The sequence below is a fragment of the Ixodes scapularis genome, unplaced genomic scaffold, assembly GCF_016920785.2.
Source record: "Ixodes scapularis isolate PalLabHiFi unplaced genomic scaffold, ASM1692078v2 PGA_scaffold1__304_contigs__length_218370807, whole genome shotgun sequence".
Taxonomy (NCBI): domain Eukaryota; kingdom Metazoa; phylum Arthropoda; class Arachnida; order Ixodida; family Ixodidae; genus Ixodes; species Ixodes scapularis.
In genome coordinates, this window is record NW_024609846.1 from 12,046,420 (window position 1) to 12,059,964 (window position 13,545).

General features: G+C 46.0%; 2 protein-coding genes, 1 non-coding gene and 1 pseudogene across 5 annotated transcripts in view; 2 read left to right on the forward strand and 2 right to left on the reverse strand.

The window, feature by feature from the left end:
* The window catches only part of LOC8025839 (replication factor C subunit 1), a 53,917-nt gene extending 53,258 nt beyond the window's left edge, over positions 1-659 (forward strand). For both annotated transcript variants that reach the window (XM_040205891.2, XM_040205890.2), the window contains exon 23: positions 107-659. In XM_040205891.2, coding sequence (XP_040061825.1) covers positions 107-295 — 189 coding nt within the window. In that variant the 3' untranslated portion in view covers positions 296-659. The remainder of the gene's footprint in view (positions 1-106) is intronic.
* Positions 660-5,194: 4,535 nt separating this feature from the next.
* Positions 5,195-10,465, forward strand: LOC8025843 (vacuolar protein sorting-associated protein 37B). Of its 2 annotated transcripts, none has more exons than XM_029977976.3 (5): positions 5,195-5,291; positions 5,936-6,083; positions 7,086-7,257; positions 8,019-8,101; positions 8,985-10,465. In XM_029977976.3, exons 1-5 carry the CDS (start codon positions 5,257-5,259, stop codon positions 9,267-9,269), a joined length of 723 nt encoding a protein of 240 aa, XP_029833836.3. In that variant the 5' UTR covers positions 5,195-5,256; the 3' UTR covers positions 9,270-10,465. The 2 variants fall into 2 exon arrangements, with proteins under 2 accessions (XP_029833836.3, XP_042146563.1); XM_042290629.1 differs by having other exon boundaries at positions 5,252-5,413.
* LOC115318284 lies at positions 9,709-10,220 on the reverse strand (annotated as a pseudogene).
* A 2,512-nt stretch (positions 10,466-12,977) lies between the features above and the next one.
* Trnaa-ugc lies at positions 12,978-13,049 on the reverse strand. The gene has a single exon. It is a non-coding gene; the product is annotated as a tRNA-Ala (tRNA).
* Between the last annotated feature and the right edge of the window lie 496 nt (positions 13,050-13,545).

Consider the following 13,545-nt stretch of genomic DNA (forward strand, 5'->3'; position numbering starts at 1 on the left):
TCGTCCATTCAGTTTATTTTCCGGTTGAGCTTGGCGTTTCTTGTAAGCCTCCTCATAAGTGTGGCCTCGGGGTTATACATGGCGGGTACCTCTTCTCGACTCGTAGGTGAAAGCTGCACTGACGAGGGCCCTCAACAAGGAAGGCTTCATGACCCCCTATGCTACCGATGACATGGTCAAGAAGAAGGGGAAGAGGGGGTCGTCCAAAACAGCTAAAGGGACTGCAGAGCCGGAGGAAGAAGACAACTATGCGGAAGAGGAGGATCCCGACCCGACTCTTGTGGATTATGACTAGAAATGTTGCGAACCACCAGTGCTTGCTCGTTACTCTTGAGGTGGTTGTAGCTGAAATTGTGTCATAAGGACTGTCCTTCTGATTTTCTGTTTTATTTGCATCCTTTGTTTGTATAAAATGAAGGTAATAGCGAAATCCTTGTGTGGAAAGCGAACTGAACAAACACCAACTTGCATTTATTAGTGAGAACTGTATGTTCACACATGTGACTGCATTTATTTTTTGTTATTTCATTGTTGAGTATGTTGATTGAAGAATGATGGCTAATTGAAACAAATGAGGTTGACAAATTTCTTAATTTATGTTCAAGCTCAGTTTTCTTTTGTATTTTAAGACACCTACCAAAACAATGATACCACAATAACTTTTTGTCTGGCTTGTTTTTCCTATTTCTAGATGCTACTACTTTACTGCATAATTCAGTATAGGCAAGGCAGTTGTAAGTGTACAGCTGCAACGGAAAAAGAGTAGCACAAGTGACCGATGACCGGAGCGGCAAAATCGCGACACGTGGCGCTCTTGTTCCCAAGCGTGCCGATAGCGAGAGTGCCAGTCACGTTGCATGTCTCAACGCGGGGGTGGCCGGCAGAAAATTGAGAGATAAGATAGCTGTTCAAATGAGGGCTTTAAGATGGGCTGTTTTTTGCCGGCCACCCCGCCGTTGAGACATGGAACGTGACTGGCACTCTCGCTATCGGCGCGCTCGGGAACAATAGCGCCGCGTGTCGCGATTTTGCCGCTCCGGTCGTCGGTCACTTGTGCTACTCTTTTTCCGTTGCAGCTGTACCTGCCAATCAATTGGGCCCTGCCAGCTAATAAAATGGAGCCAGGGGACGTGTTTTTGCACATTGGAGTTTCTTTTCTCCAGGACTACCATTTGTCCTTGCAACTCTTAGAATCGAGTATGAGCTTATTGGACGAAAGGGTACAGATTCGTCTGGTGTCGCACCAGGCTCGAGGAGGAGGAGGAAAGAAGGAGGGAGAATGGGGAAAGAAGGAAGGTGAGGAGGAATAGAGAGAAAAGAGGAGGAAACTGGGGAAAGGCCCCCCGGAAAGTTTGTCGTGAAAAAAAAAAGGGGGGGGGGCATGCGGTTGGGGACGTCCCCCACCGATTTGTTGTGGGGAAGCAGACGATTTGAATGTTTGACTAAACGCTGGTCGCTTACTGTTATAGATAATTAATAGCGTTAATATTTTTAATACCCTCGGCTCAGTGCACCGTGGTGATTTGTAAGCGGAATAGGAACAGCCCCATTCAAATAAGTTTGGAAAACAAATTTTTACCCAGGATTGACCCAGTGCCGAAAATAACTAATTTACGTTCTGAAATAAAATTAAAAAAAAAAAACACCTAAATTCCAAATGCTAAGAAAGCAACCATACGAAATCAAAACCATTAATCTAGTAGGTTCTTGAGAACACAAGAAATAGGCCCAATTATCTGTAACAGTACCCAAAAAAAATCGACGGGGGAACGTCCCCAACCGCATGCCCCCCCTTTTTTTTCTTTTCTTTTTTTTCACAACAAACTTTTTGGGGGCTCTTTCCCAGTTTCCTCCTCACTTCCTCCTCTTCTCTCTCTATTCCTCCTCTCCTTCCTTCTTTCCTCCCCTACCTCCTTCTTTCCTCCTCCTCCTCGAGCCTGGTGCGATGCCAGACGAATCAAAGCTCACCCATTTTCTCCCTAACCCAGCCATATGCTCATCTTTTTCATAACACCTTGGGACAAGATTTTTCCAAGCGAAAAGTTGTTTTGTTTATATGGATCTTGATATGGTTCCAATTTAATGTATGTAGGGACCCATGTGTCTGACCAGAAGAATATGTCAAATTTTACCTCTGTTCTTATATGTGTAGCATGAAAATAGTGGTGAATTTTGTGGGAGCCCTTTGTGAGTGGTAATGATGGCACTGTTGGGCCCATATTAGAGGATGAAAAACTTGAGCAGTGAGTGCACACAAGAAAATATTTTAAGAAACATGCGAGTGGCTGCTGGATAGGTGTCTCTCCCTGCTGAAATTAATTTAAAAGCATAGCCCCAATGTGTACAACTCTGCTCACTGATGACTGTGGGAACACTGCAGAGAGGCTGCAATGAGGGAAAAAAGGCAAATTTGTCATTTAGGTGAGGTCAACTTTGGGGATAGGACCTTATGAGTAGGGTTCCGTGTTTTCTGTATATACCGATTTTGGTATATACCGAGAACTTCAAGGGCGGTTCAAATTCGGTCTATATACCGAATTTGAACCGTCCTTGAAGGAAAAAGAGAACGCAAGCTTAATGGAAAAAAATCTAACCTACTTTCTTTTTTTCTCATTGACCCGGAACAGAGCGGCACTTTTCCGGTTCCTTGGAGTTGCTTTTTCTATCAAAAGGCGGAATTTTTCGGTTGCGCACCAGTCACCTAGTTGTGTTTGGAGATTTGTGTTTGTCCTTTGTCCCTCTTGTCCTCCAGGGATTATTTTCGTCATTCTTGTCCAGCTCGCTTGCACCTTTGCATTTAATTGCATTATAATTCAAAACACATTCCTTTTTTTTTTTTTTAATAACTTCTGCAGGACGGGAAGAGTGAATGTGTGCAGAACCATTTGGACCAGCTAGAGAGACAGTCGGCACACCGGCGACGGGCGAATTCAGCGGAAAACGGAAAAATGCACATTAGTCTCCTCAGGTGGGAGAGGGAAAAAAGGCACCCTTTGCGGGATTTTTGAGGGAGAGAATACAACAAAAGCAACTGCCTCTTTAGCTTCTCTGTCCTTTTGTAGGGTTCCCGAAAAGCAATAAGCGTGAAACCCCCCCCCCTTCCCCCCCCCCCCCCCCCCCCCCACCCTCCGGCACAAGATCTCCGAGGAGGGTGGACTGCCTTCCTCTGACTGGCTACTGCAAAAATCATCCCGTTTCAGCCGGAATTTCCGGACCGGGAAAACGTCACCGCCGATGTCACAGGGGACGTCACTTTTCTCGGATTTCCCCGGGAGACACTTTGCGGGCTGGTTTGGGCCCACTGATCGTGCCCTGTTTTCTTTGGCGTCCGGAAGGCGAGCCCCCGTCCATTTGGCGACCGCTCCTGGTCAGTCGAGATTCGGGTGCCTGTCGGCATGGGCAGCAAGTATTTAAAGAAATGCTGAACCGAAATCTGGATTCCACAAAACACGTGGCAAAAGCGTGCAATGGGAGGCTATAAACACTAAAACGTCACTCGTACAGCGATATCTCGAATGGATGACCGTATTTTTCAAAAAGAGGAGGCGCATTTGAGAGGTATGTTGACGTCTTGTTCTCCGAGAGAGAGAGGGAACGGCCTTGTGTCTTCTCCGCCTCGAGGGGGTGAAACGAAGAGAGGAGGAAACGAGATATGTTGGACGTCACGCGCATCGTCGGCCTCCTTCAATCTCGACCTCTCTTTCTAAAAATAGGGCTGTCCATTCGAGATAACGCTTAACGAGTAGTGTTGTAGGGATTGTAGCGTCCAGCCTACAGCTCGTGCATTGTTTTCTGAAATCCAAATTTCGGTTCACCATCTTTTTAAAAGGGCGAGCGCTAGTTTTTATTAAAAAGAAAATGAAACAAATCGAAGGTCGAAGTGCCTCTCAACTCTCCATGTCGCCTTTCGAGTGACATACTCTGGGGGATCACATATGCTTTCCCTTTAAGTTCTCTCTTTAGACCCCAAGCCGCTTCTTCCGCAATTGCCGACTTTTAAAGAATTAGCATCATCGAAGGTTGCGGCGAGTGATCGACACAAAAGACTGATCGCTACGGGGCTGACGGCGAGTGTAGCAGCGAAGGGGGACAGGTTTTGTTGACTTCCACGTATTCCCCTGAGACGCTGTCATTGCAGTTCCCGTAACCGCCACGCGCGGTGGCAGATCGGCAAATAATTAGTTTTTTGCTTTGCGATTACGCAGCGGAATAGCAGTTTTTCGAGGCAATGTGACCTGGCTTTTTGTCACCTTGGCTTGGATAAACAATATAAAAATTGCAAACTGTCAATTCTTTCAACATTAAAATAGTTGCTACCCCTTTAAGTACTCCGAAGTTTTATCTGAAGGTGGCGAACAAATGCCTTGTGTGCAAGTGCTGCCGACGAAGTTTTTCCGAGGACCCTAATCCTGTCAGGAGTCGCCTAGCTGAGCGAGCATGTAAAATCTGTTCGACATCTACGGCCGAAAAAGCCGCGGGCAGAGCTAGATATATACTATTCATGTCAAATATAGCGTCAAATATCTTCCGTTCGCCACTTCTTAAACTTCGGTTGCGAGAATGGCTACCCGGTCACAAGTTTGACATACGCTTTGAAAGATACTAATGTATCTCAATTAGAAGTACTATTTAAGTTAATGCTTCCTATGCGGAGCGAAAGTTTGTCTGCTTTTTGCGCAGGGGTTGTGACATCAGAAAGACGCTGAGCTCTGATTAGTTCTGAATGAAGGATAGTGGGTAGACCTCATGGCAGCTTTTTGCTTTGAGGCAACGTTGCTTTGAGGTCTTCCCACTATCCTTCCAATCGGAGCTCGGCATCTTTGTGACGCCACCACAAGCCCTGCAAAGGAAGCAGACGAACTTGCGCTTCGCATTTAATTCTTCCAGTATCACCAGCTCGGGTGCCACTTTCAAAGTCGGTCACCAGGCTTACGCTCACGAATTTTGTCCGATAAACATAGATGTTTCTCTGGCATTGAAATTAGGGACCGAAAAACACCGACTCAGCAATGTCTTGTCTCGTGAAAATATGAATCGTTTTGGTTTCATTTTCTCTGTTTGGACTGTGGATCGCTGTTGAACTTTCACATCGGAGCTTTATGAAACTTCCCTACTTTTGCGACATCGAGATCGTGGTTCTGTTCTGAGAGGAAGAAAGTAAATGAAGGTTGTGGTGAGTGTGGAGCATTATCCTGGAGTAAATCGCGCGGCTAAGTTTAGCGAGTTCCTGCAGCTTTAACAGACAACCATGGGCACATGGCTAGCTCTATCAAAGATGGCTGCCTGACGAGGTTCGTGATCTTTAGTTGGTTCAGCTCGCCTTCGTTATGCGATGTATATGTCAACATAGTTCCTCTAGAGACGGGTGACCGTAGTCAACCCAATACACACTGAAAACAACAAGGCGTTCTTGGTAAGTGGCACTTGTGCCAGAGCTACGCTGCCTGACAAACTTCACTGCTCGGGCTGACTCAGGGGGGCTATGTTGCGCTTTTTGGACTCCCAGGAGACTTGGAAGAGGGAAGTGACGTCAACGATTAGAGCAAACGCAGATTGGGTGTTGATTTCGTTTTCTTCTGTCAACATCCAATCTGCATTTGCGGTGTCGTTGACGTCACTTCCCTCTTCCAAGTCTCCTGGGAGTGCAAAAAGCGCAACATAGCACCCCTGGTTTCGACTAATGACAAACATCATTGCGTCCTTGTTTTTACATAAGACGAACCTAACTCGTTGGTTAAAAAGAAAATATAATCTCGGAATTGCAGTTAATGGACGTCATAGCCCGAATCCTGCTTGTCGGACAGCTGCAACATAGAATCGATATCCGTTGGTTGACATTTTTAACTCTTGGGTGACTCAGCGTAGCCACCAAAAGGACGAAGCGAAGTTTTCACGGCCTCAGCATTGATTACCTTGCGTTCCACATGCTTCGCAGTCGTTTCGAAATGCCGTACTACGTGAGCGACGTGAACCCGGACTACACGGCCGCCTTGGGACTCTTCCAGCATCTGAACACCGAAGAGCTGCAGAAGCTGTTGAATGACGACAGTCGCGTGGAAAGCATGGTCAAAGACCTGCAACAGGTAGGTGTGCCCACGGAACCTTCCTCTTTCTGCCTCAATAAGAAGAATTGGGCGTGGCATTGAAGACTCAATACTAAGGAAACAATATAAAACCGGAAGGACACACAATGTCGAAGCCTCCAGTAAAGTCCGACAATTTTGTTTTTATCGCAACGACAATTTTGTTTTTATCGCAAAGCCATAAAACGCTGAAGAGGACGAATCGTCAGTACTTGTTAGACCCAGGTATTATTTGTTTTGCTTGAAACTGGTGACGGAAAGAAGAGTGAATTACTATAAGTGAAACACAAAATGAAGTGCAAATCAGAAGAGACTAACAATATTGGGGAGGGTGTGGAACCGTCAGGCCCCTAGGGACTAGGTTGGGAACTGCCCCCGCGGTCACAATAGCATTAATTATTTGTTTGTGTTACTGACGCAGTCCTCGGCTGGGGTAGCCGAGCGCATGAGTGTTAGGCTGGAATGCATGTGCAGTCGGTGAAGCAGCGATTGAACACGAGCCCGAACCGGACGTTGATGCAGGACTCATGTTCAATCTGCTCTATGCTCGACTGAGGTAGAAGACTTGGAAAATCTCGCCCGTAGGCTTGGCGTTGGGTAAACACTGAGCTGAAAAAAGAAGCGGGCTAAAGCGCCCCATCCAGTTTGGTCTCTTTGCCAGTAGCATGGCTGGCAAGTGTCTAAAAGCAAATGCTGGCGAGCCACACTGTTGCCCAATTTTATTTGCCTTTGACGACTTAAAAAAAAGAAATAAAAAGCTTGGCTTAATGTTTGTCTATAGAAGAAAAAACATTAGTATTTTTTTTTTTTACTGCAGTGAGCTCACATTTTTGCATTTGCAGATAGTAAATGTACCACCTATGGGAACCGTGGTCCATTGAAAAAAAGAAACTGTTTTTTTTGTTTTGCGTTCGAAAGGCAAGTGTGCCACGAGGTCTGTCCCTGTTGGAATCAGTTCAGTTTCCCCGATCAAAGAAGCACGGTTGATTCGCGGTTGTGCAGGTGAAGAATGCCGAGAGCGAGCGCGAGATGCTGCTGGCTAGCAACAAGAGCCTGGCAGACTTCAACCTGTCGAGGGAGCCCAAGATGCGCCAGTCGCGCCAGCAGATTAAGGAGCTCTACGAGCAGGCCCAGGAGCTCATGCAGGAGGTGGAGCAGAGGAAGAAGACCCTCGGTGAGACTGCCTAGTGACCGGCAACGCTGGAACTCAAATTGCTGAATGACGTCATTGAAGCAATTGCTCTTCTTGCTTATTTCATGCTAATGACTAGTGATTACATAACGGCAAAAATTGTCACCATGGTCACTTGCAGAGTGAGAATGATGCGGCGCGTCTTCCGAATGCCCTGCCTCCAGCACACGCTCCGTGCATGTTCGCACTCGAGGTGCGCAATACATTGCAGTCTTACCGAAGATAGGGAGATTGCGCGCTGGAGGGGCGGGACGTACGAAGCTCCTCCCCGACGTCTTCACCTTGGTAGTGACCATAGTGCACATTATTTAGTATGAGCTTCTTAGTATAGAATGAATGCTTAAAAAACGAAGCTCACAACACATTCTGCAGTAACTCGCTGTTCCTATTGATGAGGTGGGTTAAAATAAACATGGCGTCTTTCTCTGTTTGGAGGTGCATGAACAATATTTCTGTACCGTGGGAGGCCTTCCGTGCAAAGGGTATGTTGAGTTTTGTTTGTAGGTTACACCGTGAATAAATACTTCCATAGTTTTTAGACAATATATGGTCTTCTGGTTTAATTGTGTCATATATATGCTTAGACAGCAAGAAGTGTAGTTTATTGGATAGAGTACAGAAGGTACCAATTTAAGTCATTGCAGGCAAAGAAACTAACGAATGGAGTTGTGGGTCTCTTTGGCAGGTGCACTCCGGTTATTGAAGTTGGGGCTCTGAAGTGTTTTGCAATCAATGCTTTCTAGATTCCATGGGAGGACAGTCATCCTTGGAAACCATGCTGGCCCTTCTCCAGACGTCGGCTGCACAATCCGAAGAAGATTCTGAGGTAACTGGGCACATGTACCTGGCACTCATTACCTCGTTTTTATGGCTGGGTCTCTCCGATAGCAGATGAAACACTGTTAATGCGAAAGCATTAACTGTCCCATTGAGCGACACCGGTATTGGCTGTAACGGTCTGTAGCAGAAGAACGACACCTCAATTTGCATTCCCAATAAAACACAAACAAAAGCACAGCAACGCAGATGCCTCGTCACGGAAGCCCGCGGGTGTGCTCAAGGTCAAAGCGGACGCGCTTCAGAAATAAGACGCAAAGAAAAGCACCGCAATGCAATGCTTCGTCATGGAAGCCATCGTGAAGCCGGCAAGGTTCGCCGCGCCTGTGCAGTGGGGGAGTGTGATGCCACCGCCGCAGCGCCATGTGCGATAGGAAGACGTGATACACAGCTTGTAGGAATGCGCTGCATTTAGAAATGTGAAAACATTCTTACATGTAGGAATGCTTTCACATTTCTACACGCAGCTCATTGCTACAAGTAAGCCTGTACAAGTCTGCCGAATTTTTTTTCATGCTTGATTTGTTTGCTTATTTATCCAACATGAGTAAACAGAACAAAGTTGTTCAATATGCGTACAATCATGTGCTTCTGACAAGATGCGGCAAGTTCTGGGGCATCGAGTATTATTCGTTGTGGCTCCCGATTTCCTGCGAGTTCCGAATGGCAACGACATACCCCTCTCTCTTGAATGAGGAAGCCACGCACAAATGACGGAGCTGTGTCTCTTAATGTTTAGCCGCACGAACAGCACTTTGGGCACCATTTTACAGCATTATTACTGCTGCAAAGGGTACTCAACTCAGCTTCATGGTGCACATTCCGCATGCTACTAAATCATACCGCATTTGGTGTTGACTCCTTCATTGCAGAAAATAGCGTCGAGCTTCCTGGAGGGGGAGACAACGGTGGAGTCGTTTCTGGAGCAGTTTGCGGACGCCCGCAAGCTGGCGCACCTGCGCCGCGTCAAGGTGGACAAGATGACGGAGCTGCTGACCAATCGCAGCCGGAACCCGTCCCGGCTGCCCGGCGGGGCCCCACCCCCCCTGCCCAGTCGCCCCGCCCCCCCGGCACCTGCCCCCATGCCCTCCTATCCGCCGGCCGGGGCCGCCCCTTACCCCGTGGCCCACTTTGCGATGCCCATGCCCTGGCAGTAGCCCTCTTTGTGTTTGTTCGTCGATTACGAGGCCGGACTTTGTTAGCGGTGCCTGTTTTGGTGTGAATTCACAAAGGGAAGGTTCGGTATAAATGAGGGAATTAAGTTGATTGTTTTTAAGGAGGGTTTCTCTCGTTAGGGTTGTGCTGTGCTTCCCCGCGTTTTGAGCCAAAGCGCTAACACAACGACCCCGCTCCAGCCCCAGATGGTGGAGCAACTATAGTCGCTGACAGGATCAGAATGGCTTGGCTTGGCTTCCTAACCTTAAGTAAGGAAGCTAAGAAGTTAGTGAACTTCGAACATTCACGTACAGCCGGTGCACGGCGTAGGGCAACAAGCGAACGCTGGAGGCTGGGTGTCAGAGAAAGGTGCTGTGGCGTTTCCATCTTTTCGGTGATTATAGCGCGTATGCCGGGAAAGTCTACAATTAGGTTGTTCGGTTAACGCAGCGTTTGGTACCTTTTGATGTTGTGGGAAAATGTGTGTCCATCTCTGCATAACTCTGCGTTTGAACTCTGCGCTTGTTTGTGTGCTGGCTCCAATGGCAGTCTGACAGTTTATATTCTGGAAAAGTGGGCAAGGATTTGCTGTGCAATCTGACCCATGGGTTTGATGCAAGTTTTCTGGGAGCAATAGGGAAGGTCATTCAGGGTGTGACTGGAGAGTTTTTGATGGGTTTATTGTATGAGTAATAAAACTTTCTGTAATGCACGTGCACTGGTAGATTGTTTTGAATGAATCTATTAGTATCCGCATTTTAGGTAGGAATGCATTACGATAAAAAGGGCACACTTTAAGGTGGAATACTAACTAGCATGTGAATGGTACAGCACCTTAGAAGTGATACGGGTTCTTTATGAGCTATACAAGGTGTGCCTAAGTTGTGGGAAATGTGGTATTTTGTGGAGGGGCATTTTGCTTTATGTATGTCAATGTGTCTGAGGACTCGCATTGCCAAAGGCTCCAGAGGTGTTCTGCCTGCACTGTCTTTAAGAGGAAGCATCACTGACCAGATAAGAGGTCGACTCTGCATTGATTCATTACTATACTGTTTAAAGGCATTTTGATTTGCCTTTCATTTCAACGTGGCCCACAGGGACTTGCTTGTGCAGTATATTCTCGAACTGATAAAAGTGAACCTGGGCTACCTTTTTGTCAAATGGAGCATTTGGAAATGAATAAAGCAGTGAAAATGGACTCTTGCTGTTGCTATGAGTGACACTCATGTCAGGTGGTGATGAGTCTATTGTGTGTTTGGTTGAACTTGTGTTACTTGGTGGGAGATGCCTGGGAATCGGTGGGAACATAGAGTCATATTGACATTCTATGGAAGGCCTTGTTGCTCGCATATGATGGCAAAACCAGTAGTTTAATGGGGGTTTCTCAACCACCTTGGTAGGTTGTGGAAGGGTAGAGTTCCAGCATTCATTGAGACGTGCCATTCCTGAAAACATTTGGAATTTCGCATTGTTAAATCGCCATATTTGGAGCATCTAAAGAGTTAGCTGTGAATCTGAGGTTATGGTTGGTAGCAGTGTTGTTTGCGTTCCTCACAAAGAGGAACGAATGCCCGTTCCTCGTTCCTTCTGATTTTTGGAACGCGTTCCCGTTACGAGTTCCACATGTGAAAAAGAAACTCATTCCCGTAACAGTTAAAAAAATGGATCGTATTGTTACATATACGTTACATGTGCGTTTTGCTGATTACCATATTTAGTTAGATCAAACAAACATTTCTTTTTCATCTATCCCATTAAATGCAACATATGAATCAATGCATTGATGGAAGGGCACCAGGAGAAGTAGACAAGTGAAAGCAGGGTTTCATTTGTGTATATATTCACCTTTAGAAATTTCCGCTTTTAACCATTTTTTTTGGTGGGCGATTCAAACAAGCCAAATGTACTGTTACCCGACATTGCAAGAGCATTTGCAACAACCTCGCATCTAACAATCTATCAAAGAACCTTGTTCGAACTTAACAACAGTTGCTTCTCGGTGTTGCTGTCCACAAGACGAGCGAGTGAAGAAAAGGTTGGGCCTTTTGGAAGGTCAGTTTTGAAAACTACAAGTCCTTCGTGAAGGTTGGATTCATTTTCAGTTTGAAGGTGGGGGACAAGGGGAGAAGTAATAAAGATTAATTTTGGTGTATCTATTAAGTGACCAATATTCGTATACAAGGGTGATTTCGATGTCGGGTAATCTGTTCTTTTGTGTCTAACTGTAGGTCTCTTTGTGGCAGTTTAGTGATGGCTGTCGAGCTTAGATTTCTGGGTGTGTGAGGATTTGTGGATGCAAAGAAAGTTGCAGAGTTTGAAATTGCCCTCTTCTGTGGCTTTCCCTTCGGCTAAAAGTTTTGCTTTTTGTACCGGAGTCTCAGGCACTACGAAAAGAATCGATGTCCACTAGCTCTCCTGCACCCGTTTGTTACCGAGCGAGGGCCACACAAAATAAACCCTAAGATTAGTAACCAAAAATTTATGGAGACCCTGCTCTTCGTAAATATATTGTTTATACTTTTAAAATTTTCCTCTTAAAAATAAAATAAAAATTATTCTGCTGTAAGAAAGAATGCCGTTCCCTTTTCCGTTCCAGTAAAAATGTAACAAGTTCTCGTTCCAGTTCCACCAATGCAAAATGTAACGGCGGAGTTCCCTCGTTCCTCTTAAAAGGAACGCGTTCCAGGAACACCGTTCCTTGGAACGCCGTTCCGTAGAACACTGATTGGTAGTTCCACCGGAAACCAAAAACGGCAAAAAAAAAAAAAAAAAAGAAAAAAACGGACAAAACAACAAGTCTTAATTAAACACAGCTTCTGTGTTTGAGACGTTGTTTTGTTCGTTTTTTTTTTTTTGGCTTGCCTTAGGTTTACGATGGAAGTTATTCACCAGCTCGCCTGTGCTTTTACCCTTTCTTCTATGGTTGGTAGGTTTGCATAGATCTTTTTTACTACTTGGGACCTACCAAGGAGGTTATCCAAGGAGGTTATAAGTACTAGGAGGGGGCACGTTGCTTAGTCATAAAAAGTTTTAACGATATTGTACCCAACGTGACCGCAGATCTCTCTGGCGATTGGTGCGCGTGACGCGTCACTTGCGAGATGGATGGTTGATTGTAGGATTCCTTGCAGGCTTGCGCGCGCTCCGTTTGGTATAGGTTTTATCAGATCGAAGGCTAGACCAAGGCTGGCTACGGTCACGTGTAGGGCTGATAAGTGAAGAGAGTAAGGAGGAAAATGGAGAAAGAGACGAGGCGTCAAGGGAGCATGGCTTGTGGAGGCTACGCGGTCATGCCCTCTCCTACCCTTCTATCAATTGGGACCTACAGTGGTGGTTGAACCAGTTACTGTGTCCGTTTCCAAGTGTAGTGGGAAGTGCTTCGCAGGGACATATTGTTTGCAATGAAGGAGTGGGGCCAACGTTTGAGTTGGGCTTTTAAATATTTCTCAGGGTTTGTCTATTATGTATAAGTTTCGAAACTGGTAACTAACAATGCAACCCACTGGTCAGAAAACGGGTTAGGCATGAACAACATTTGTATTCATTTTCAATCGAATTGACAAGCTGGTTCAGACCCGCATGAACTTAACTGCAAAAATAGTCCAAAAGCTGGGAGATGTCATTATTAAAATAAGGACACTGTCTCGTTTTGCAACAGCAAACAAAACAAAAATAACGACAAAACCCCAGAAAAAAAAAAAAAAAAAAAGTGGAGGTGCCGGGGATCGAACCCGGGGCCTTTCACATGCAAAGCGAACGCTCTACCACTGAGCTACACCCCCAGATGGAAGGAGGTTCTTAAAATCAGGGGGACTTCAATACGCCCATTCATGTGCGTATTGAATGGGCGTATTGAAAGGTTCCACCGGCTCCACCCAAAAGTGCAGACCGTCGTGAACCCTTCCGAAAAGGTTCTAATTGCGGGCTTGCGACGAAAGGTAAGAAGTCAAAGTTGTTAAGCCACGCCCCAGCTGGGGCTAAAGCGTAAACAACTCGCTGCTGCGTTTAATCCTGAAAGTTCGTACTCCGCATCATGGCATTCAAACTCAGAAGTTCGAAGTCGGTGCGCTAACTTCGACGCTCCAAGTTTCATCATCCGAGCGCATGTGGAGCGGCATACTGTGAAGTAAAAGAGACGGCTACGTTATGAAGTTTCTACGAACGCTTTAATATTCCTGAAAAGTGTGAAGACTGGATTCGAGCACATATGTGTAAAGTTACCCTGGCCGATCTATTTATTGACCATGCATGCTGTTCAGATATAAATTAAAAGCAACA